General features: G+C 46.7%; 1 protein-coding gene across 1 annotated transcript in view; it reads left to right on the top strand.

Moving 5' to 3' along the window:
• LOC140752186 (murinoglobulin-2) overlaps positions 1–24,017 on the top strand; it is a 47,014-nt gene extending 22,997 nt beyond the window's left edge. Inside the window, exons 15-30 of the mRNA XM_073086395.1 lie at positions 400–507; positions 861–1,054; positions 2,843–2,925; positions 3,325–3,446; positions 4,676–4,814; positions 7,339–7,463; positions 8,269–8,391; positions 8,976–9,178; positions 9,542–9,681; positions 9,880–10,037; positions 16,310–16,484; positions 17,486–17,640; positions 18,563–18,680; positions 19,116–19,294; positions 22,002–22,803; positions 23,854–24,017. Of these exons, the coding sequence (XP_072942496.1) occupies positions 400–507; positions 861–1,054; positions 2,843–2,925; positions 3,325–3,446; positions 4,676–4,814; positions 7,339–7,463; positions 8,269–8,391; positions 8,976–9,178; positions 9,542–9,681; positions 9,880–10,037; positions 16,310–16,484; positions 17,486–17,640; positions 18,563–18,680; positions 19,116–19,294; positions 22,002–22,803; positions 23,854–23,984 (2,955 nt within the window). The 3' untranslated portion in view covers positions 23,985–24,017. The remainder of the gene's footprint in view (positions 1–399; positions 508–860; positions 1,055–2,842; positions 2,926–3,324; positions 3,447–4,675; positions 4,815–7,338; positions 7,464–8,268; positions 8,392–8,975; positions 9,179–9,541; positions 9,682–9,879; positions 10,038–16,309; positions 16,485–17,485; positions 17,641–18,562; positions 18,681–19,115; positions 19,295–22,001; positions 22,804–23,853) is intronic.
• The last annotated feature ends 2,694 nt before the right edge of the window (positions 24,018–26,711 follow it).

Raw genomic sequence — 26,711 nt, forward strand, 5'->3', positions numbered from 1 at the left:
TATTCCACTTGACAATCTTAACGATCAAGTTATGTGTATTACACTTGTCGGTCTCAAAGATCAAAGCAGGTTTAGCACATACTTCTTTAATGGCAACCCAGAGACCCTCCATGTTTTTCAACACGGAACACAAGTCGAGTAAACGTTGTGAATTCAAAATCTATCATTTGCGAAAAGCCGAATGTGTACGCCCACAATGTATACACCAAATAATCGTTCCACTTGACGATTTCAGTGATTTAGTTGTAGGTGCGTTTCAAACTACGGCATTTTCAAAGATTGCACTTTTTTTATTCAATTTAAAATGACGACACACATTTTCAATATTTTATCCCGGACAGACAACATTTTATTACTTTATTGTAAATATTATAAAATAATTATTAAATTATTATTTAGGTGTTCCGTGAGTTCTTCATCCACGCAGACGGTCCGCGGCGTTTACGGCGGGGAGACAATACTATCATACGCTATCGCCTCTTTAACTACTTGTACGACTCGATCAGTGTAAGTATCTACACCAAAAAATATCCAGTCCACATAGCATATGTAAATAAACCTCTCAGGGAACGTATTTATACTACGTGAGTCGTTTTTACAATTTTTAACCCATTCCCCTCCCCTAGTATTTGCTGCGATGTTACATACAAAAATATTCTAGATCCTTCTTCCTTTTCAAGTGGTTTTTAAAGTTTAATTTATTTTCTTGTTAAAATCAGAATAAAATTATCGTTTTTCAAGACTTCTAGGAGAAAAAAAATCAAATTAAGAACTTATTCCAATTAAGAAGGAATTGTAAACGAGCTCAAATGTATTTCTTTTTCACAAATATTTAACTACAGTTAATCTTATTTCTCCAGATCCAAATCCAGGTGCTAACGGACCCTCACATAGAGAGCTCCAGCACAATAGAAGCGGCGTGCCTGGCGGGCCGGTCGGCGGTGGCGCGGCGGCTGGAGCTCCGCGCTCGGCTCCCGGGGGAAGCGCGCCTCAGCATCCGCGCCAAGACCGTGCGCGACCCCAGCTGCGGGAACTCCACTGGGGTCGGGGTTAGGTTAGTAGCTAATTGGCTTTCGATTAAGATATGGTATGTATTTTGCCTTAGTAGGTGTTTTTGTCTATGTGAACGTACTTTGGAAATTAATTAAAATACTATACAGGGTGAATTTTTAAAACGGGCCTTCAGGGCCAAATCCGAAACTATAAGGATTAGCGAAAAATGCTGAAAGGAGTTACGAGGCCGATTTTGATAAAAACTAAAACTGCATCATTAGTTTTTTAAAATATCTTTTTCCTTAGCCGAGAATCGAACGAGTTCATTTTGAAGAAAAATACACCCTCTGTATTATTCCACCATCTGATAGTGTCGCTTATAAGGAACAAGTTCTGGGAAGTAATGTTATGTGACAAATTAAAGGAAAAGGAAAATTTTGAAGAAAATACATATTTTTCCATACATTGCCATACTAATCCTTAAGGATTATACATAACAAATGATTTATGTATAATTATTTAGAAACATACGTAAGTCATACCATTGAAGAATTTGTTGGTTAATCAACTAATTATTCGATGTTATAACCGTGACATACGGCTTAGTATGAGAAAGTAATAGTTTGGCAAGTAAATTACCGCCGTTTTAAGTTAAAAAATAAGAAAAGTTAAAAAATAGATAAGTGATTAAATAGTAAATTGATATTGTTTGTTGTTTATAACTATGTTTCAACAGTTAATATGAATTTCTATATCTCTTTGTTTAGTTATCACTCGGATTTGACTCGAAAAAGATATTCTCGCAAATTGTCAATTTTACATCTGTATTAAACGAAACTCCCCCCATAGCAAGTTAAATCTATTATAATGGTCCTAAAAGTTACCTTAACTAAGTTGGACATAAAAATATAAATTCTTGAAGAACAAAACGTCCATTTCGAATGATTTGAAACATTGAGCCAAAAAAATTGTTAATATGCGAAATGTTTAAATTGATGAATGGCGGGAACTTAACTGCCAAATTAATATGAAAAAATATGTATTTTCTTAAAATTGAGGCTGTTCCTTTAGTTTGTCATTTATTATTACTTCCCAGATTTTAATCCTTATAAGCAACACTATCAGATAGTGGAATAATAGAGAGAGTTTATTTTTTTTTTCAAAATGAACTCGTTCGATTCCCGGCTAGGGAAAAAGTTATTTTAAAAAACGAATGATGCAGTTTTAGTTTTTATCAAAATCGGCCTCGTAACTCCTTTCAGCATTTTTCGCTAATCCTTATAGTTTCGGATTTGGCCCTGAAGGCCCGTTTTAAAAATTCACCCTGTATACTGTGATAACTTCACATAAAAACTCCAACAGATCTCTTTCTTTTATTTTCGATCTTATAATATAAAAAAGGCGAAAATACACCTAATAATAAATAGCCGTAAAGTATCGCTTATAGACATTTGTAATCAAATTATATTATATAATCACGTGATATTGTACATAAACCATGATATGATGTAAAGGCCATCTTTAGAACCCCTGATAGTTTAACCCGGGCGGCACCACCACCTATTTCTGACTCATAACAGCAGTGTTAAGCGCTGATGCGCTGTGGTTTGAAATGTGTGGTAAGGGAAACAACTTTTCCGAGGTGTTCCAGCTTAGTCCTCAGTGTAGCAGCGCATCTGTGGCCGACCTCAGGTAGAAGTCTAATCTTATCTGAAGTTGTTGCAGATGTCCATGGGCAGCAGTAGCCACTTACCATCAGGTGGACTGGATGCTTGTCTGCTACTCCTATATTATAAAAATGATAAAATTAGATTAAATAAAATAAATTTAAAAGCATTTTTCCTTTCAGTGACGAAGTGATTATCAAAATTCAGATCGACCCAGAGGGCATCCCGGTACACGACCACAAGTCTATAATGTTGTGCGGCAGAGGTACTTGCATTTTCAAAATATTTTTTATTTAACTCAATCTAAAAATATACAGGGTGACTTTTTAAATGAGCCTTCAGGGCCAAATGTGAATCTATAAGGATAAGCTAAACATGCCGAAAGGAGTTATGAGACCGATTTTGATAAAAACTAAAATTGCATCATTGGATTTTTTAATTCCGTAGCCGGGGATCGAACGAGTTCATTTAAAAAAACACACACCCTGTATTGTTCCACCATCGCATAGTGTCGCTTATAAGGATTAAATTCTGAGAAATAATGATATATGTCAAACTAAAGGAAAAGGCTAATTTGGACGAAAATACATATTTTTCCATACAATGTCCATACGAATAGATACATCATAGTTTTATACATCCTACATTTCTTATACCCCTTAAGATACGGAGGCTACAGCATCCCCGGCATCGATATCCTGGAGCTGGCCGAAAGTGGACGCGGTGCCCGGGACGGAGTCTGTGACCATGTGGGCCACTGCTGACGTCACTGGCCCACTGCTGGCCGTAAGTACCACCAATATTAGTGTCTCATTGCTGGGCATAAGCCTCCTCTCGCACTGAAGCTACGTAGGGCCACTGCAGGTTGATAGAATTTTCGTTAACCCATTACTGGCCCATTGCCTCTCGATCGAGAAGTCCGTGGTTGAAATCCCAGGCCTGGTTGTCTGATTTGTCAAAGTTATGTGCATATTAGATATTCATTAGCATTTGCTATAACGTTGAAGGAAAAAATCGTGAGGAAACCTACACACCTGAGAAATCTTTAAACAACAAAAATGTTTTTAAAGGTATGTGAAGTCTACCAATTTACACTTGGCCTATGGTCTATATCAGCGCGGTGGACTATGGCCCAATCCTTCTCATTCTGAAAGGACACCTGTGCCCAGTAGGACCCACATGAATTTGAACAAGATGTTGAGGAAACCTTAATAGTGTGTACACAATTTTGTAGCGCAATCTCTTGAGAAGTTGCGGTTGGTTGCCACGTTTTTAGGGTTCCGTAACAAAAAAAAAATATAAAATTAAAAATAAAAAAATAAAAAATAAAAAAATATATATATTACTAAGACTTCGTTTGTCCGTCTGTATATCTCCGGAACAGTAATAGATAGACACATGAACATTACAGAGGATGCATAACGGTGGCCTAACAACAAATACTAAAAAATACAACAAACCGGATTGTTTCGGCATTTTTCGACCTATCTGTTAAGCCGTACTAGGAAGACGGTTGAAATTTGTACAATCCGTTTACTACCATAACTGGTATTATAATAAATACAAATAAGAACCAATAGTACATTACGATACGAGGACGAAAATTTTTTTTCTGACAAGTGTGAGTTTGCAGGCCGAGCCGCAGGCGAGGACTGCAATCACACGAGTCAGAAAAACATTTTTCGTCCGCGTGTTGTATAAAATTTTATATTACGGGGTCGGAAATGGGGGTTTTAAAACGTCAATTTACGCACGCCGTGATATAAAATACATATTTTAATAAAGTTATTTTAATTTTATTACACGTTGTTTACGTATCATTAATTATAACCCCAACGCCATCTATTATTGTGTCATATAACTTAGTATTGTTGAAAATAATAAAATGAATAAAAATAAGTAAAAAATAACGAACATACGGTGGTACGGAAGCCTCCATGTGCGAATTCGACTCGTACTAGGCGAATTATTCAAATTTCCTGTTGATCACGATATAATTCAGCCTCATCCCCCAGGACGCGGACAGCCTGGTGGCGCTGCCCCGGGGCTGCGGCGAGCAGAACATGGCGCGGCTGGCCACCAACCTGCTGGCGCTGACGCAGCTGCACCCCGCCTCCTCGGGCTACGTCCTGGCCAAGGACCATGTTGCTAGAGGTGAATGAACCTTCCATTGAAGAGTTATGGACTTTAGGATAACACGTGGCCAAGAGCAAGAGTGGGAGCTTGGGAGTGGCAAGAGTGGGAGCTCGAACCGTCCAGCAAGCAACCCCGGGAAGGACGACGGTATGTGTGGTCGCATACCGTCGTAAACACCAGATGGTGTGGGAGGAGCCAAAAGTGCTCCCCCAGGGCAGAGCCCGATCGGGGCATTGCGCTTGGAGGACTCCGGTTGTGTTCCCTCGGAGATCCCGGAGTTCTCCAACAAGCGTTGAGGACGGCCACCGGGGGGCTTTTAGTGCGGTAAGAATCCCACATAACCCGGCGTCGCTCCCACGTCGTCGGGTACCTTTTGAAGGTTTCCCCCTCGTAAACAAAAAAAAAAGGATAAAACGTGGCCAATTAAAAAGGCGTCTGTACATCTGATCGTCTGTCACAGAGCGTTCTCTTCGACCATAATAACGTAATTATACATTAATTGATTGTTTTACAAAGTCTGTATTACTATGGCCGCTATATCTATAGCTAATGTATGGTCTATTTAAAAAATAAAAAAAAAAAAAATATTGATTCACGTATGAACAAATAAGCGGTATTTTTAGCGTCTTTCAAACATCTATTGTACAAACTTGTATCGTAGATAGTAAGTTATTGAAATTTCACTGCTATGATAAGCAATACCTACTAAAAATAAAAAATAACAAGTAATTAATTTAAAAAATCAAAAAACCCGACTGCCCCAAAAAGGCTGAAGTAGAATTTCCAAAAGTAGTGAAATAGGCATTTCATTATTTTTATCCAGAAAGCCAAATACAAAGTTTCATAGTAGGTGTCTGCTTCAAAAACAAAAGATCTTCAAACAATATTATCATATTTTATCCTCGTAGTGCTAATTTACGCTATATAAAGAACCTATGTATGTGTAAAATTCCAACACGCTTAAGTTCAGCGGTTTCCCTTTGCGTTGATCTCGGGCACAGCAACTCTCTCATTTAGTCAGACAGTCATCTCGATGTGTATATACGAGTATATATGTACTAGCTAACCCGGCAAACATTGTGATACCATATAAATAAAAAAATGTTAATGGTGAATAACCCTTATTACTTAGGGGTAAAAAAAATAGATAGTGGCCGATTCTCAGACCTACTGAATATGAATATAAAATTCGGTGAATATCGGTGAAACCGTTTCGGAGGAGTACGGTAACTTAAATGACAATTTTATATGAAAGATATATTATATAATGTATGTGTAATCTCCTCTTAATTTCCTTTATTTTGACATCCTACTCGATAGGTTTTGAGAACTTTTTTTAAAACGTGTTACTATTTCTTGAAAAGATCCACCATTTCCGGTCTATAAAATATATAACTTCAGTAATTCAAAGTTTCGGTCATTATTTTACCTCGTTAGAGGTAGAATTTCATTATTTTTATGCAACAAGCCTGATACAAAATTTCATAGTGTTTGCTTCAAAATTGACGGTTTGAACAACCGTACTTTTAACTTGTACTTGTACTTTTAACCCTTATTTTACCCTCTACGGGGTTGATTTTTCGGACGGGGATAAATAAGTGTGTCCTTGTTCCTATCCAGAAAGCCAAATACAAAATTTTATAGTAGTTGCTTCAAAATTAAAGGATTTCAAAAAAACTGTTTTCCCCTATTTTACCCTCTTAAGGGTAGAATTTCCAAAAGGCCTTTCTTAGTACTTATTCACGTTATATAGAGAACCTATGTGCAAAATTCCAGAACTGTAAGGTCCTTAGCTTAGGGTGTACATTGATTTCTGAAAAATGAAAAAGTCATTTAGTTAGTCAGTCAGTCAGTCACCTTGCTGTTTTATATATATACAAATATGTTTTTATAATCTCCGTCTAATTTCCTTTCATTTGATACCCTACTTGATAGGTTCGGTTAACTTTTTTTTTACATGTGTTACTATTTCGCGCCAAAAATCCGCCATTGTGTTTTTTTTTTACTAAAACCTATCTAAGGACACTCGGGTCATTGAGACAAATATAATGACACCTTAACTGTTGAAATTCATCCAGCCGTTTGTTAGATCGGATCAAATAAAGAAAGACAAACATACAAGATACGCGCGAAAAACATAACCCTTCCTTGGCAGTCGGGTAAAAATACGTGTGGCACTCGGAGACTGCCGCGGTAAAGCTATTGCATAGCATTTTTTATCAACTTATGCAGATTGCAAGCGTGATATTTCAAAAAGTCATTAACACGTCAACTGGCGTGTGCGCCCCAGGGCGCACAGATCGCTACTAAAAAGTATCACCGCTGTGCCGGTCGGAGTGGGGGGTGTTAGGTTCTTTTCGTTACGTAATTTCTGGATTCGGTCTCCACGCTCAAGGCCCGCGATAGAAGCTATGCAATAGCTTAATAAAACTGAATGTATGTACGTTATTGTCAATGGTAGTATGGAAACTTCAAATTCGACTATTCTTTTTCCCAATAATTAAAAATAAAAGGCAAAGGATAAAATAAACCACTTTTTCAGGTTTTACCCGTCAACTGCAATATGCCCACCCGTCAGGGGGTTTCAGCGCCTTCGGACCCTCGGACCCCATGGCGTCCACTTGGCTCACTGCTTTCTGCGTGAGGTACCTCAGGAAAGCTTATAAGGTGAGTAGTTCAGTAATTATAATTTAACATTATTCAAGTCAATAAAAATAAGTTAAAATGACGATGTAAAGTAAAATATGGTTACCGCACAAAAAAATATTCTTTCGGTTTACGTTTTAAAAATATTTTTATTTTCTCATTATAATAATTAAATTTTATTAACAAATTATATATTGATGTCTACAAAAAATGGCTATATGGAAATATATACAATGTACTGCAGTATTGGATATTTTCTCCCAGCGTACACAGCGAAACATACGATTACTGAGCAAGCGAGATAACGTACGTACGTATAACGTACTAAGACGTTCTCAACCAATCTATAATGTCATTTTCAATGCTTATCATAAAGCTTATTATTTTATTTTAGTGTCGTAAGAGAGACATACTCTATCGAGGCGTTCCAGCTTAGTTCTCGGGGGTAGCGGCGCATTTATGGCCGACCTCGGGTAGGAATCTCATCCTATCTGAGGTTGATTACAGATGACATGGCGACAGTAGCCACTTATCATCCGGTGGACTGCATCCGGCATGCTCGTCTGCTATTCCTATATTATATCCGCATGGTATATTATATCCGCAGCTTCAACATCAATAATTAATTATATGTACCACTATGTAAAATTGTATATTATTTACCCTTTGAAAGATGCAAATTTTCACACGTATGGAGTTTCTTGCGCCGCTTCTTCTCCATAGCGAAACACCTTCCTAAGCCGTGGTAATTTGTTGGCTTTCAAAAAGTATTCTATATTGAATAAATGAGATTTGATTTGATATAAAAATATGTATTTGTCCCCAGATCCTGTCTCCCGGTATCCCGGTGCCTCCCGCCCTGGAGCGAGCTGAACGCTGGTTGTTGTCGCAGCAGATGGAGAACGGCTGCTTCAGGAATGATGGACAGGTGTTCCATAGGGAGTTGAAGGTAAGGGGGTTCTGATTAATTACTTGAGGCGTTTAGGGGGATGGGATAGCCAAATCTCATCTCACTTTAGGGAGAGCGGGGTCTAAGCTAATGTCACGTAATTTTTTTGGAAGTGAAATTGCAAGAAATTAGTTTTGGTACAAGGAGATCTTCCTGTGGGCTAGGTGACCATGCCCGGGGAGCGGCCGTGCTCCAACAGTCTCAGTTCGGAGCTTGTATATAATATGCAAGATGTTTAGAAAACTTGGATAGCGTGATTCGGCAGCGCCATCTCTTGACGAGTAGCGGGAAGTCGCCACAATTGTGTTACAGTGTGCGTGTCGCTAGACATTTTTAATCAATTTTTGACTATTACTTTAATAATCAGTATTAAAAATTATAAAAAATTAGGCTGTTGATTTAGTGATAAATAAATATACCGCGGCGTCAGGATTTACCTCTAGCGCTTTACGTCTAGCGTGACGCTAGTATACGCGTTCTGTTTAGCCAGGCTTTAAATCAGCCGGCACCTGGCAAATTATACTATTCGTCAGCAAATCAAGTAACCTAACCTTTTTTTTTTTAATTAACCTAACCTACCCCAGGGCGGGCTGAACGAAGAAGGCGAGGTGGCCAGCGTGACCCTGACGGCGTACGTGATGACGTCACTGATCGAGAGCGGGCTCCGGCTTCGAGCCTCGGCGGTGCGCAGCGCACTGGCCTGTCTGCGCGCTTTACCCGGCAAACCCACACCTTCAAGAGGATACGCACATGCTGTACTGGCATATGCATTTGTCAGAATCAAGAGGTAAGTCATAGGTAATTTTCCCTCCCTCCCCTTCTTTCAATAAATGTCGTAGCATGTAACCTTTATATCTCCCTTGATTTGATAAAGATATTAGTGGCATGTACCCCCTTTACTCTCCCTCCTCCACTAAACTTTTATTAGTGTACTCCTTTGTTAGGATTTAGAAGTAAGTAGCAAAATATACCCCTCTCGTCTAAGCCATAATTAGACGTAGCCAGTCGGGCGCGAATATTAAAAGTTATAATTAAAACAAAACATTAACAACTGACTGTCTTATTAAACACCAATTGCGTTATAAGATATTAGTTTCCACCAAGATGTATGAAACATGTTTGCTCGGATTAATAAGACATTATCTTCCAGATACGAAGAAGATCTAAGAAGAACGAACGAAGCTGCCTTCTGGGAGAAGAAGGGTTTGGAGCACGATGAGGAGACGCGCGAGCTTCTAGAGCTTCTGAAGCTCGCTAAACGCAACAGGGATTATGTTTGGTGGGAGGGTGGTGAGTATGGGGATGGTGGGGTGAATTGTTGTATGCTTGTGTGACTGTGACTGTGTGTATGTTTGTGTGTGCGTGTGTATATGTATTGTATGTATGTAAATGACAGAAAAGGTATGAGTGACAAGGAAAAAATGAGCGTGATAATATGTGTAAGAGGTAATGAAAATAAGATATTCATAAATAATCCATTCCCCTCAGCGACACTAGCCACGTCAATAGAGGCGACGGGGTACGCGCTGCTGGCGCTGCGGCAGTGCCCCGCGTCCCTGCGGGCAGCCTGCGCCGCCGCCGCCGCGCCCGCCGCGCTCTGGCTGGCCACCCAGCGCGCGCCCGCCGGGGGGTTCGTGGCCACACAGGTACCCCGCACACTGCGGCAGTGCCCCGCGTCCCTGCGGGCAGCCTGCGCCGCCGCCGCCGCGCCCGCCGCGCTCTGGCTGGCCACCCAGCGCGCGCCCGCCGGGGGGTTCGTGGCCACACAGGTACCCCGCACACTGCGGCAGTGCCCCGCGTCCCTGCGGGCAGCCTGCGCCGCCGCCGCCGCGCCCGCCGCGCTCTGGCTGGCCACCCAGCGCGCGCCCGCCGGGGGGTTCGTGGCCACACAGGTACCCCGCACACTGCGGCAGTGCCCCGCGTCCCTGCGGGCAGCCTGCGCCGCCGCCGCCGCGCCCGCCGCGCTCTGGCTGGCCACCCAGCGCGCGCCCGCCGGGGGGTTCGTGGCCACACAGGTACCCCGCACACTGCGGCAGTGCCCCGCGTCCCTGCGGGCAGCCTGCGCCGCCGCCGCCGCGCCCGCCGCGCTCTGGCTGGCCACCCAGCGCGCGCCCGCCGGGGGGTTCGTGGCCACACAGGTACCCCGCACACTGCGGCAGTGCCCCGCGTCCCTGCGGGCAGCCTGCGCCGCCGCCGCCGCGCCCGCCGCGCTCTGGCTGGCCACCCAGCGCGCGCCCGCCGGGGGGTTCGTGGCCACACAGGTACCCCGCACACTGCGGCAGTGCCCCGCGTCCCTGCGGGCAGCCTGCGCCGCCGCCGCCGCGCCCGCCGCGCTCTGGCTGGCCACCCAGCGCGCGCCCGCCGGGGGGTTCGTGGCCACACAGGTACCCCGCACACTGCGGCAGTGCCCCGCGTCCCTGCGGGCAGCCTGCGCCGCCGCCGCCGCGCCCGCCGCGCTCTGGCTGGCCACCCAGCGCGCGCCCGCCGGGGGGTTCGTGGCCACACAGGTACCCCGCACACTGCGGCAGTGCCCCGCGTCCCTGCGGGCAGCCTGCGCCGCCGCCGCCGCGCCCGCCGCGCTCTGGCTGGCCACCCAGCGCGCGCCCGCCGGGGGGTTCGTGGCCACACAGGTACCCCGCACACTGCGGCAGTGCCCCGCGTCCCTGCGGGCAGCCTGCGCCGCCGCCGCCGCGCCCGCCGCGCTCTGGCTGGCCACCCAGCGCGCGCCCGCCGGGGGGTTCGTGGCCACACAGGTACCCCGCACACTGCGGCAGTGCCCCGCGTCCCTGCGGGCAGCCTGCGCCGCCGCCGCCGCGCCCGCCGCGCTCTGGCTGGCCACCCAGCGCGCGCCCGCCGGGGGGTTCGTGGCCACACAGGTACCCCGCACACTGCGGCAGTGCCCCGCGTCCCTGCGGGCAGCCTGCGCCGCCGCCGCCGCGCCCGCCGCGCTCTGGCTGGCCACCCAGCGCGCGCCCGCCGGGGGGTTCGTGGCCACACAGGTACCCCGCACACTGCGGCAGTGCCCCGCGTCCCTGCGGGCAGCCTGCGCCGCCGCCGCCGCGCCCGCCGCGCTCTGGCTGGCCACCCAGCGCGCGCCCGCCGGGGGGTTCGTGGCCACACAGGTACCCCGCACACTGCGGCAGTGCCCCGCGTCCCTGCGGGCAGCCTGCGCCGCCGCCGCCGCGCCCGCCGCGCTCTGGCTGGCCACCCAGCGCGCGCCCGCCGGGGGGTTCGTGGCCACACAGGTACCCCGCACACTGCGGCAGTGCCCCGCGTCCCTGCGGGCAGCCTGCGCCGCCGCCGCCGCGCCCGCCGCGCTCTGGCTGGCCACCCAGCGCGCGCCCGCCGGGGGGTTCGTGGCCACACAGGTACCCCGCACACTGCGGCAGTGCCCCGCGTCCCTGCGGGCAGCCTGCGCCGCCGCCGCCGCGCCCGCCGCGCTCTGGCTGGCCACCCAGCGCGCGCCCGCCGGGGGGTTCGTGGCCACACAGGTACCCCGCACACTGCGGCAGTGCCCCGCGTCCCTGCGGGCAGCCTGCGCCGCCGCCGCCGCGCCCGCCGCGCTCTGGCTGGCCACCCAGCGCGCGCCCGCCGGGGGGTTCGTGGCCACACAGGTACCCCGCACACTGCGGCAGTGCCCCGCGTCCCTGCGGGCAGCCTGCGCCGCCGCCGCCGCGCCCGCCGCGCTCTGGCTGGCCACCCAGCGCGCGCCCGCCGGGGGGTTCGTGGCCACACAGGTACCCCGCACACTGCGGCAGTGCCCCGCGTCCCTGCGGGCAGCCTGCGCCGCCGCCGCCGCGCCCGCCGCGCTCTGGCTGGCCACCCAGCGCGCGCCCGCCGGGGGGTTCGTGGCCACACAGGTACCCCGCACACTGCGGCAGTGCCCCGCGTCCCTGCGGGCAGCCTGCGCCGCCGCCGCCGCGCCCGCCGCGCTCTGGCTGGCCACCCAGCGCGCGCCCGCCGGGGGGTTCGTGGCCACACAGGTACCCCGCACACTGCGGCAGTGCCCCGCGTCCCTGCGGGCAGCCTGCGCCGCCGCCGCCGCGCCCGCCGCGCTCTGGCTGGCCACCCAGCGCGCGCCCGCCGGGGGGTTCGTGGCCACACAGGTACCCCGCACACTGCGGCAGTGCCCCGCGTCCCTGCGGGCAGCCTGCGCCGCCGCCGCCGCGCCCGCCGCGCTCTGGCTGGCCACCCAGCGCGCGCCCGCCGGGGGGTTCGTGGCCACACAGGTACCCCGCACACTGCGGCAGTGCCCCGCGTCCCTGCGGGCAGCCTGCGCCGCCGCCGCCGCGCCCGCCGCGCTCTGGCTGGCCACCCAGCGCGCGCCCGCCGGGGGGTTCGTGGCCACACAGGTACCCCGCACACTGCGGCAGTGCCCCGCGTCCCTGCGGGCAGCCTGCGCCGCCGCCGCCGCGCCCGCCGCGCTCTGGCTGGCCACCCAGCGCGCGCCCGCCGGGGGGTTCGTGGCCACACAGGTACCCCGCACACTGCGGCAGTGCCCCGCGTCCCTGCGGGCAGCCTGCGCCGCCGCCGCCGCGCCCGCCGCGCTCTGGCTGGCCACCCAGCGCGCGCCCGCCGGGGGGTTCGTGGCCACACAGGTACCCCGCACACTGCGGCAGTGCCCCGCGTCCCTGCGGGCAGCCTGCGCCGCCGCCGCCGCGCCCGCCGCGCTCTGGCTGGCCACCCAGCGCGCGCCCGCCGGGGGGTTCGTGGCCACACAGGTACCCCGCACACTGCGGCAGTGCCCCGCGTCCCTGCGGGCAGCCTGCGCCGCCGCCGCCGCGCCCGCCGCGCTCTGGCTGGCCACCCAGCGCGCGCCCGCCGGGGGGTTCGTGGCCACACAGGTACCCCGCACACTGCGGCAGTGCCCCGCGTCCCTGCGGGCAGCCTGCGCCGCCGCCGCCGCGCCCGCCGCGCTCTGGCTGGCCACCCAGCGCGCGCCCGCCGGGGGGTTCGTGGCCACACAGGTACCCCGCACACTGCGGCAGTGCCCCGCGTCCCTGCGGGCAGCCTGCGCCGCCGCCGCCGCGCCCGCCGCGCTCTGGCTGGCCACCCAGCGCGCGCCCGCCGGGGGGTTCGTGGCCACACAGGTACCCCGCACACTGCGGCAGTGCCCCGCGTCCCTGCGGGCAGCCTGCGCCGCCGCCGCCGCGCCCGCCGCGCTCTGGCTGGCCACCCAGCGCGCGCCCGCCGGGGGGTTCGTGGCCACACAGGTACCCCGCACACTGCGGCAGTGCCCCGCGTCCCTGCGGGCAGCCTGCGCCGCCGCCGCCGCGCCCGCCGCGCTCTGGCTGGCCACCCAGCGCGCGCCCGCCGGGGGGTTCGTGGCCACACAGGTACCCCGCACACTGCGGCAGTGCCCCGCGTCCCTGCGGGCAGCCTGCGCCGCCGCCGCCGCGCCCGCCGCGCTCTGGCTGGCCACCCAGCGCGCGCCCGCCGGGGGGTTCGTGGCCACACAGGTACCCCGCACACTGCGGCAGTGCCCCGCGTCCCTGCGGGCAGCCTGCGCCGCCGCCGCCGCGCCCGCCGCGCTCTGGCTGGCCACCCAGCGCGCGCCCGCCGGGGGGTTCGTGGCCACACAGGTACCCCGCACACTGCGGCAGTGCCCCGCGTCCCTGCGGGCAGCCTGCGCCGCCGCCGCCGCGCCCGCCGCGCTCTGGCTGGCCACCCAGCGCGCGCCCGCCGGGGGGTTCGTGGCCACACAGGTACCCCGCACACTGCGGCAGTGCCCCGCGTCCCTGCGGGCAGCCTGCGCCGCCGCCGCCGCGCCCGCCGCGCTCTGGCTGGCCACCCAGCGCGCGCCCGCCGGGGGGTTCGTGGCCACACAGGTACCCCGCACACTGCGGCAGTGCCCCGCGTCCCTGCGGGCAGCCTGCGCCGCCGCCGCCGCGCCCGCCGCGCTCTGGCTGGCCACCCAGCGCGCGCCCGCCGGGGGGTTCGTGGCCACACAGGTACCCCGCACACTGCGGCAGTGCCCCGCGTCCCTGCGGGCAGCCTGCGCCGCCGCCGCCGCGCCCGCCGCGCTCTGGCTGGCCACCCAGCGCGCGCCCGCCGGGGGGTTCGTGGCCACACAGGTACCCCGCACACTGCGGCAGTGCCCCGCGTCCCTGCGGGCAGCCTGCGCCGCCGCCGCCGCGCCCGCCGCGCTCTGGCTGGCCACCCAGCGCGCGCCCGCCGGGGGGTTCGTGGCCACACAGGTACCCCGCACACTGCGGCAGTGCCCCGCGTCCCTGCGGGCAGCCTGCGCCGCCGCCGCCGCGCCCGCCGCGCTCTGGCTGGCCACCCAGCGCGCGCCCGCCGGGGGGTTCGTGGCCACACAGGTACCCCGCACACTGCGGCAGTGCCCCGCGTCCCTGCGGGCAGCCTGCGCCGCCGCCGCCGCGCCCGCCGCGCTCTGGCTGGCCACCCAGCGCGCGCCCGCCGGGGGGTTCGTGGCCACACAGGTACCCCGCACACTGCGGCAGTGCCCCGCGTCCCTGCGGGCAGCCTGCGCCGCCGCCGCCGCGCCCGCCGCGCTCTGGCTGGCCACCCAGCGCGCGCCCGCCGGGGGGTTCGTGGCCACACAGGTACCCCGCACACTGCGGCAGTGCCCCGCGTCCCTGCGGGCAGCCTGCGCCGCCGCCGCCGCGCCCGCCGCGCTCTGGCTGGCCACCCAGCGCGCGCCCGCCGGGGGGTTCGTGGCCACACAGGTACCCCGCACACTGCGGCAGTGCCCCGCGTCCCTGCGGGCAGCCTGCGCCGCCGCCGCCGCGCCCGCCGCGCTCTGGCTGGCCACCCAGCGCGCGCCCGCCGGGGGGTTCGTGGCCACACAGGTACCCCGCACACTGCGGCAGTGCCCCGCGTCCCTGCGGGCAGCCTGCGCCGCCGCCGCCGCGCCCGCCGCGCTCTGGCTGGCCACCCAGCGCGCGCCCGCCGGGGGGTTCGTGGCCACACAGGTACCCCGCACACTGCGGCAGTGCCCCGCGTCCCTGCGGGCAGCCTGCGCCGCCGCCGCCGCGCCCGCCGCGCTCTGGCTGGCCACCCAGCGCGCGCCCGCCGGGGGGTTCGTGGCCACACAGGTACCCCGCACACTGCGGCAGTGCCCCGCGTCCCTGCGGGCAGCCTGCGCCGCCGCCGCCGCGCCCGCCGCGCTCTGGCTGGCCACCCAGCGCGCGCCCGCCGGGGGGTTCGTGGCCACACAGGTACCCCGCACACTGCGGCAGTGCCCCGCGTCCCTGCGGGCAGCCTGCGCCGCCGCCGCCGCGCCCGCCGCGCTCTGGCTGGCCACCCAGCGCGCGCCCGCCGGGGGGTTCGTGGCCACACAGGTACCCCGCACACTGGCGCGCAGGACGGGCGCCGGGGCCGCTGCGCCAGCTGCGGCAGTGCCTAAGGCTTCCGCCGGACTAGGTGATGTCCGGGCAGCGCGAATGCTGCGACAGTCTTAATTCGAAACTTGTATATGTACGAGATGTTGAAAAAAATCGATAGCGTGAAACAGAATACTGATAACGCCATCTCTTGACGAATAGCAGGAGGTCGCCACATGATGATAATTTTGTATTTTGCAAACCTCATAAAGGTAGAACACACTGGACTATATTATGTAGTGAATATAGTGTAATAACTAAGTTCTAGTAAAAAAGAAATTGAAATTGATGTAACACACAACATTAAGAAACATACATCGATTTTAATACTAAATAATAATATTGAAGTAGAAAACGCGCATACAGTTCACCTGATGGTAAGTCGCTTTGCCACCTATGAATATTTATAATGAATACCTACTTATCCAAGATCATTGATACTTATCTGATCTGTTATCAACGTTAAATTGAATTAGTTGGAGACTAAATTGAAATGTAAATGTGGCTGCCTTCCCTTCAAACCTCAACACAACTACACTTAATCCTTTTATAACCTATCCTCATATTTCCAGGACACCCTAGTAGCCCTCGAGGGCCTGACCCGCTGGTCATCCCTCCAGCCCGCCGGCAACCTGACGCTGACCGCGCGGAACACACACTCCAGCAAGACCATCACATTACACCCCAATTCCAGGGTCCCTGACGTCATCCATGTTGAGCCAGACACTTTGGACGTTGAAGTTAAAGGTAATATCTATACATATAAATAAAATTCGAGTGTTTGTTTTTAATATTCAAATAACCGCTTTTTACTACATGCATATATACATACGGTACATACACCAAAATAACATTTTTGTCTGTCTGTCTGTTTGTTCTGGCTAATCTCTGAAATGATTGGACGGCAGGTAGCTGATGTTATAAGGAGTAACTTATATTTTAGAACTACCTGTGCCACTGTTTCTTTTTAACGTGGGTGAAGCCGCGAGGCACAGCTAGTACTTACATATAAAGGAAAGTAGGGATAAATGGAAAAGGAGAAATAAGAAAAAAAGAAAGAAAGAAAAAGAGAAGAGAAGAGATAAAGTAGGAGGAAGGGGGAGAGGTCTAAAGTGAGAGATGGGTAGAAATATAACAATAAAAATAGACAGACAAAAAGGCAGAGGGAAATAGATACTCGTATAAAACAGGGGAGACAAAGTAATAGAAAGTAGAGCGAAAGTAAGTAGAAAGTTACAGAAAGAGAAAAGGACAGCGGAAATAAAAGTGAGAAGGAAAAGAAAATGAGGGTAGACACAGGGAGAAAGAGAAAGAAATAGCTGTGGTGCAAATACGCTCAAGGACACGTGGTCTCCTTATCTTATTGCTCTATCTTTTTCTTCCTTATTCTTATTCCTTATTTCTATTTTATTTATTAAATAATCATTTTGCATATTTTATGCTTCTAGACCAGATGTAGGCAAACTACGGCCCGCGGGCCAACACAGCTCACACAGGGTACAATTCGACCCGCAAGTGTCCATCGAAAATAGCAGCTAATCTATACTAAAAAGTACATAGTTTCATCGACATCCAAAGAGAGTTGTGATGATTAATTTTTTTTTTAATAACCAAATTATACGAGTAGCTATTTTTAAATAAATAACTACGGAATTGTGCCCCTCCACCTAAATACTTTGAACCCTGACCCCCTGGACACACCGATTTAAGCTGTCACTCAGTTTAATTTTTACTAACCATTTTCTCAGGTGTGGGTTGTGCCCTGGTGCAAGCGAGCCGCTCATACAACACAGTGTGTTCGCGGTGTGTTCCCGCGGGCGCGCTGGCCGTGCAGGTGGCGGTGCACACCGACGGACCCTTCAACTGTGATAACTCCACTTGCTTCTGCGCTGCTGTTGTTGAGGTACTGTGTGACTTCCCGCTACTCGACAAAAGATGGCGCCTCTAGTATTCTGAATCACGCTATCGAAGTTTTCTCAACATTTTTTTTTTGTTTTTTTTTTATAATATAAGATTAGCAGACGAGCATGCAGTCCACCTGATGGTATGTGGCTACTGCCGCCCATGGACATCTGTAATCAACCCCAGATAGGATTAGATATTCCTACCTGAGGTCGGCCACAGATGCGCCGCTACCCCTGAGGACTAAGCTGGAACGCCTCGGAAAAGTCTGTCTCCCTTACCACACCTTTCAAACCGGAACACAGCAGCGCCTAACACTGCTGTTATTGGGTAGAAATAGGTGTGGCGGTGGTGCCGCCGGAGTCGAACCACAAAGGGTTCTACCAACATCTTGAACATATAAAAACACCGAAGTGAAACTGTCGGAGCACGGCCCATCCCTGAGCATCACCTTAGCCCACAAGGAACAGGCGTTATACAGATTCCTGCCTTTCTTCATATTCTAATTTTGTTAACACCTAAGTGACAATATGCCACTACATTGATGATAAATATCCTCATCAGGACTTTCGTTTTGCTTTGACGTAGTGGCCTGGCTCCACCTAATGTTAAATAGCTACTACCAAATTCCTTCTTTACCAATTACAAATGCGCCGCTACCCCTGAGGCCTAGGCTGTAACGCCTCGGAAAAGTATGTCTCACTTACCACACCCATCAAACCAGAACACTGCTGCCATTAGGCAGAAATAAATGTGACGGTGGTCGTGCCGGACTCAAACCACAAAGAGTTCTATGACCTTTTAAGTATTTTTTAATTATAAGTTTTATTTATAGTTTAAGTTTTTTTTTTTAATTTAGTTTAGTTTTTAAACTCTCAATTAATATTTTATATATTTTTAATTTGAGTTAATATCTTGTTTAGGCGTGTGTGGTGTGGACGGGCCAGTTCCCGGAGATGGCGCTACTGGAGATTTCCCTTCCCGGCGGGTACGGCGCTGATGCTGCTAAGCTCTACTCGCAATTGAATAAGGCTGATACACGTAAGATTATAATTATGTTTCAAACTTTTTGATGGCCCGTGTGACGATATAGTTACTAAACTATACCGGTCTGGTGCACAGGGTTCCGGGGTCGATCCCCGGTTAGATATCTTGAATGATGAATTTGGATTTTTGTTTTGGGTGTGTGTTGTGTATTTATTTTACCATAATAATAAAGATTGACATTAAAATAATTAAATGTCTCTTTGCGAAAATTATCATTAAGTTATTTACGTACTTTTTAAAATAGTTTTTTCACAGGTTGTATGTTAAAATTGATAAATATAATATGTGAAGTAATCATAATGAGGTATCATTTTATAACGTGTTTTATTTATATATTGACATGTAATGTTATTTATAATTACAAACTTAATTTGATGTGACCTAACGCTGTTTACTTGTACTTGTTTACTTTTACATTTTCCACCCCAGTGCTCCGTCGTATCGAGCTATCCTCAAGTGGTCGCGCTACCCTCTACCTAGTGGGTGGTGTGCCTGGCGAGGGTGGCCACCGCTGCTACCGGGTGCACGCGGTGGGGCCACGTGGACCCACACGCCCTGCACATGCGCATGTTATGGACTACTACGCACCGAATATCGAGCATTCACAGGTAGACATTGATTTGCGTTCATGTTTGCCGGTTATTGAAAGTAACGAACATAGATAAGTATAGATATCTCACCGCCTTGTAATTGTAATTGTAAATAACTCTCTTGTTAAAGTTGGAATATTATGGTATACGCGGTACGTCTCTAAAACTGCTTAGGTCTTATCTAGATAATAGAGTACAACGAGTTCAGGTTAAGGGACACAAATCGTTAGGTTCTGGTGTTAAACTAGGCGTCCCACAAGGCTCTATTTTGGGGCCATTCTTGTTTTTGGTATACATTAATGATCTACCGTATGTAATGCAGGACATATCAAAGGTTGTGTTGTTTGCTGACGATACTTCCTTAATATTTAAAGTTAAAAGACAATCTAACGACGTGAGCGCTGTCAATAAAGCACTTGACATAATTCACAACTGGTTTAGCGCAAACAATCTTGTATTAAATAATAAAAAGACTAAATGTGTCCGATTTGCTCTGCCTAATGTTAAAAAGCTGACGATGAATGTTACCCTTAACAATGATCACTTAGAATTTGTAGATGAAACAGTTTTCTTAGGGATAAATTTAGATTCTAAACTACAATGGAGCCCTCAGATAGCAAAGTTATGTAGTAGACTTAGTTCGGCAGCCTATGCGGTAAAGAAGATAAGACATCTTACCGATATACCAACCGCTAGGCTTGTTTACTTTAGTTATTTTCATAGCATTATGTCTTACGGTATTCTGCTGTGGGGTAACGCTGCTAGCATAGATGTCATTTTTATACTTCAAAAACGTGCAATTAGAGCCATTTATAGTCTTCGCCCCCGTGAGTCCTTACGAGAACTGTTTAAATCTATAAATATTTTGACAGTGCCTAGTCAATATATTTATGAAAATATCTTATATGCTCGCAAAAATTATTCTTCTTTGAAAAAAAATTTTAATAGGCACAGTCATAATACTAGAAATAAAGATAAATTGGCCATACCTCAATTTAGATTAAGCAAGGTGTGTAATTCTTTTATGGGGAACTGTATTCGTTTCTACAATAAAATACCAAAAGACATTATCGATCTATCCGAGAAAAGGTTTAAATCTACTATAAAATTAACTTTATGTAAAAAAGCTTATTATATTGTAAATCAGTATTTAAATGATAAATCCGTATGGTATGACAACTCCAGCTCCAACATCAAAAATTAATTATATGTACCACTATGTAAAATTGTATATTATTTACTCTTTAAAAGATGCAAATATGCACACGTATGGAGTTTCTTGCGCCGCTTCTTCTCCATAGCGAAATACCTTCCGAAGCGGTGGTAGTTTGTTGACTTTCAAAAAGTATTCTATATGAATCAATTTTGAATAAATGAGATTTGAATTTGAATTACGCTTGGTGTAATTTACGCGGAACAATGCCGACATGTGCAGTTAAGTGGTGCAAAAACACGAAATCTAAGAAAAAGTGCAGAGAAATATCGTTTCATTCGAAAATTATCTAAAAACTATTTTTTTTTTATATATTGTTCAAATACGAAAATAGGTGACAGGGACAATTTTAATTGTCAAAACTGGTTACATTTTCTTGTTAGGAGTGAATAATGTTTACTAATCTATGGTAACGAACTAACGTGATGTTCTTAGTTTAACATAGGTGATCTATCAATTTCTGTAAGCAATTCTAAGTACGTATGTAAACTTGAAATAAAATAGTAACAGAACTAATCAACTAAAATATTGCCTTTAAAATGTGAATTAAACCCGAAATTATCCCTGAGCGCTATGAGATGGAACTCATCAAGAAAAGTTAAAAATGCACTTCTTCAAAGCTGGCAATGCGTTGACAACTCTTCTTGACGGTGACTGCTTTCCATCAGGTAGCCTATCTGCCTCATCCGTAGGTATAGATAAAAAACTCTGATTTTTTAGAATTTTAGAGAGCTTTAGAGAGTCGACTCAACTATTATAAATTTGGCAGACTCTAAAACAAATATGATAATAACCCCTTAGATACTATATTATCATGGAGTACTGTGACTGTGATACTATCATGGAGTACTATGACTTCTATATAATAAAAGAAACATACATAAACAATAAAACATTAAACAGAACTAAACCGCTCAGCAGCAACAGTGTCAAGGGCGCACAGACAATGCTCCAGCCTCATTATTCGCCAACTACTGTTTCAACTACGTAATATTCACTCCCATTTCGCTTACGTTTTCATTCTCGTTTTGCAATTTAAAAACAAGAGACGTAATAGAAAACCTGGAGTCATTTACAAACTTGAATTTATCTAAACAGAATATATTTTTGTGTTACTTATATTAAGTATATTTTAATAAAGTCATGTTGAGGTCCGCAATCTCTATTGTTTTGTAAACTACTTGCTATAATTTTCGATTTTGAGTAAACCCTCTTTTGAATTGTGAGGCATCTGGTGATCTTTTTTTATGCCAGGGTGGAATCCATAACCTGTGGTAGAGACACCGGGCAATGTGAGCTTTTTACTTTAATAGTCACAATCCCTCTTCCCTATTATTTTTTCGCTTAAATAGACCCTTGCAGGTCGTAGTCGTATCTTCGGTAGTATTCGTAGGTCGTATGAGCAGATCAGAATTCCAAAAATAGGTATCTTTGAAACCTTTCGGAGCTAACTGTACATAAACACAAAACAAATATTTTTTAGAAAAACATTACAAAATAAATATTTTTCAGATGTACACAATCCCAGAGGACTGTCCACCCCGCATATCAGCTGACACGAACGACTACTTACCATCAGACAACCTCTTCGCCAAAGCAAAATCTCTGGAAGACGGCGAAATTATCATCACTCATGAGTTCTCCTTCGAGGATATACCAGAGGGCATTCCTCTTGATGACCCTATTTATGAAAACTTAACACAACAAGATAATAAAGATGTTAATAAAGGCAAAATTGGTGATGAGAATGAAGTAAGAAATGATTCTGATGTAAACAATACTGATATTGATAATGTTAATTCGAGGATAGAAAATAAAAATGTCGCAAATATAAATAGTGGTCACATTGATGATGATAAAAAGATAAAAGATATAGATCCTTTCAAAGTAAAAAGTGACAAAGTAAATGAAACGAAGTTACACAACGATTCAGACAACGAAATACTTAAAGATGTATTTAATAAAGATGACAGTAAGATATACAGAGAGGCATTAAAACAAGAAAATTTTATTACTAGTACTAAACATGAGATAAACGATAATGAAAAGGTAGTCATAACGAAAGATAAAGAAGAAATAAAAATGGCGGTACATACAGACGAAAATGTAAAAACAAAAATAGAAAGTAATGAAAATATAAAACTAGTGAATTCAAAAAATGAGAATGGAAAGCTACAAGTGAATAATCCGATATTGTCAGATTTCCATGTGATAGATTCTGAGAAGGACTTGGATGTACCGACTGGTGTTGAAGGTCCGTTACCAACAGTTGTGCTGCCGCCGCAGAACTTTGTCTTCATTCCTCCTAATACAGGTAAGTCTGAAAATGTAAATTCTATAAATTCAAAAATCGAAATTTTGTGTACGTTTATCCACATCAACGGGACCTATGGTGGTCCTCCACGGTTCGGTTTGCATGGTAATTTATGTCGCAAACGTGCAAAATGTGGAATGAACTTCCTCCTGAAGTATTCCCGGAGCTCTATGACGTGGGGCTCTTCAAGAGGGGTGCAAAAAGAGCTCTCCTTCAAAGCCAGCGTATATCGACGACTCCTCTGGTGTTGCAAATGTCCATAGACCACGGTACTTTCCATCAGGTAGCCCGTATGCCTTATCAAAAAATAAAAATATAAGCTCGAAGCAGCTTTCTTCCTAATTTTTCAGCTATATAGGTAACATTTTCTAGACAAATTAGCATTTACTATTAAATTCCATATTTACAAACACATAATACAATGAAGCACAAATACAAACATAATAATTTTATCGCTGAAATCTATTTTGTTTCATTTAACACAAAAGTTATTTTATCCCGGCTTGTTTTAGTATCCCTGTAATTTATCCCATTAATGTTGATGAAGTGGCTATCAATAATGGCGTCCACTTATTTTAAGTGGATTTGCTATTTGCGACACTCGATAATGCTGTAGAGCGCTATTAATAAGCTAGAGAGGACTACATATTAATTTAAAAATATAAATTTAAAAATATCTGGAACTGGAAAGACTAAAAGTCTAACATACAAACCGTATTTTTTACGTGTGAGTCTTTTAGCCTTTCCACTTGTTTATGCAACTAACTAGTAATAAAAAATGAATTGCACCTCATCAGATGATATTAATTACTCATCATCATCATTACCATCGTAACTGTGAAAATTCAAATTCGTACCTCCGATTCGAACTTCGGACCCCTCGTTCGAGAGGTCGAGTTTCAAACACTATAATAGTGCTCAATATTGATCCATAATATCCATTAATTTCAATCAACTATTTTATTTAAAAACATAATATTCATTCATAAAAAAACGTAATAAATTTATTTATATCCATAAAATTATTTCATAATTGCGTTTACATTCCAGGTCATTTCACGCCGATTCCAGAGCCATCGAGAAGACAATTTCCTATTCCTACGTACAATGAACGGTTCTTCCTACCATATTTCAATCGACAAAATTACAGGAACAGACCTTACGGTGCTCAAGCTGGTTAAATAAAAGTTTACTTCCATCCACAATGGAGCAATGTGATGTGCACGACATTATTTAACTTTATACCTAACATCTATACTTTAAAATATATTTGAAAATATTCCAATATTTAGTGATTGGTCGAAACTAATTTTACGGCCGAAACCGAACCTTTGGTTTCTGTCTTAGTTTCGGCCGAATCCGAAACTTCGGCCGGTCACTACTCACTACCAATATTATAAAGTTTTTTTTCCCCTTGAACATAATGTGCCTCAGTATGATATATTTTGAATTAACTATGCTAATATTATAAAGAGTAAAACTTTGTTTGTTTGTTTGTTTGGTTGGTTGTAATGAATAGGCTCAAAAACTACTGGACCGATTTTATAATTTTTTTCACCATTCGAAAGCTACATTATCCACGAGTAACATAGGCTATATTTTATATGAAATATATTTGATAAATAGAGTTTGAAGCGGTACAAAGTTTTCCAGGTCGGCTAGTAGGTAAATTATATTTCTTGCCCAGCTATGAAGAAATGGAGGAATTTATACTTAGTAAATCTACTATTCTCAAATTAATTACTTAATATTTTATGAAATAAATAGATTTAAGTAATAACTTAAGAATAAAATAGTGTTTAAATAAGACTGAATTTAAAAAAATATATGGAAAATCTCATTTTCTATAAACATATTCTTACTATGCTATATTTAATGTTCGAATTAAGAATATTTATTTTTAACATATTATTATGACCAAGCTGTATGAATCTTAATTTTGTAAAATAAATATTTGAGAAAATATTTCATTATAACTAAATCTGAAAATATTTTCTCTAAATTTATGTTAGCAATCTTTGTAATAATATTAAGTTACAACGTACAGTATGAAACGTGCATTTAACAGCAGTAATCAGGCTGTGAAATAAATATCTGAAACATTTTTGGTTTTCATTTTGTAACCTACTACTCCCTTATTTTTTAATTAATTGCGTATGCGACAGTAATTATAAAACATTTTTTGAATTGTTATTTTAACGATAAATCCTTTAGTTACCGATTTTTATCTCTTGTACTATTGAATACTTATATTATTCATGGCTATAGGCCTAGGGCCCTTAATGGTTCGCCTCGGGCGGCACCACCGCCAGTCCGCCACACTTATTTCTGCCTATTAACATCAGTATTAAGCAGTTGTGGTAAGGGAGACATTCTTATCTCAGGCGTTCAAGTCACTCCTTAGGGTAGCAAGTACGTAGAACTCTAATCTTATCCGAAGTTGATTACAGATAGCTAACTACCATATTATTATAAAAATTAATTAATAAATATAAGATCCATGCATTAAAACTTCATGATGTAACTAATTATAGGTAAGGCAATATAAAACGTAACTTTCAAGTTTCATAATAATTTACATCAGCAACGGAAGACCGATAAAGCTTTATCATACAAACAAAACAAAACTAAAGTTTATACCTATTACCGACAACAAACTCAACTGTTATCTTCAATGAAAGCAGCTGTGTTTATGAGTTTGGTGAATTTGATGGACTCATTTGATAGTTTCAATGGTCATAACTTTGACGGCGTAAATTAAAATATGTATGTATATTAATTAAACAAGTGCGAATGTGGAGAAAGGATGTAGGGTATTAAATGAGTTACCGTTAACAGGAAATAATTATTAAATAATGTAATACTTAGAATACAGTCGCAAATTAAAATTGCAAAAACAGACTTTAAGAATAAACTCAAACAAATATAAAAGTTAAGTTATTAAAATGTTGTTTAAATCACAAATAGTTTAAAATCCGCACCGGAAAAGTATCTTTTATCTTAAATTTTCATAACACTGTTACTTAATCGCTGAAATACGACGTGAACTGTGTCTAAAATCCATTGCTGATATGAAAGCAATCTTGAACAATGAAAATAAAAACAATAAAATATGAAGAAGGTAAAACTGCGATAAAGCCTGTACGATATAGGTAGTACTTTCGCAAAGGTCAGACTGAAAAGCTATAAAATCGTAATAATGGGTCGCATTGCCCTTCCCCGCTCATATTGACTGCCAGAACGCGAAATAAATATTTACCTGTCCCTGATTTGTGATAACGGCTATACTCTATTTACTATTTAGTACGATTGGGTAGTACTTAACGATGTAAAAGTAGCCAGTTTTGTAACTACATTTAAGAGATATGTAAGAAATAAATATGAATTCGTGAATTTTTGAATGAGTTAATAATATAAATATATTAAATAAAATAATATAAATATATTAAATGACTTATATCTACTTTTAAGCATTAAGCTAGAACACCTAGTTAAGTTCCAATTACCTCACCCCTCCAAACAGTGCCGCTTAACACAACTGTTATAAAAATCCTAAATAAGTTATCTATTTAGATATTAGTGTCATCTATTTTTAGTACCGAAACACTAGCCGCCCACACAAACTGAATGACGTCTGTCCCATAAAACACAGGTAAGTACTTACGAAAAGAACAGTTCGTGCAAATACAAAACCCTGCCTCTTACCCCAGAATCCCAGATTGGTAGGGTTGCCAACAGTAGTATGACAATGTGACAACAGTATCATGTCCCATTTTCGAAACACAGGTATCACAGCATAGCTACTATTTCTAGTTCGAAAGTGATACTTACTTCATGCTAATTTAATGTGGTTTGGCTGAAAAAGTGGCAAGGTTTGTAGGAAACTCATGTAGAATATTCTCAAATTC

Source organism: Epargyreus clarus, unplaced genomic scaffold (assembly GCF_041222505.1).
Source record: "Epargyreus clarus isolate Ecla_fem2 unplaced genomic scaffold, WU_Ecla_fem_2.2 ptg000024l, whole genome shotgun sequence".
Taxonomy (NCBI): Eukaryota; Metazoa; Arthropoda; class Insecta; order Lepidoptera; family Hesperiidae; genus Epargyreus; species Epargyreus clarus.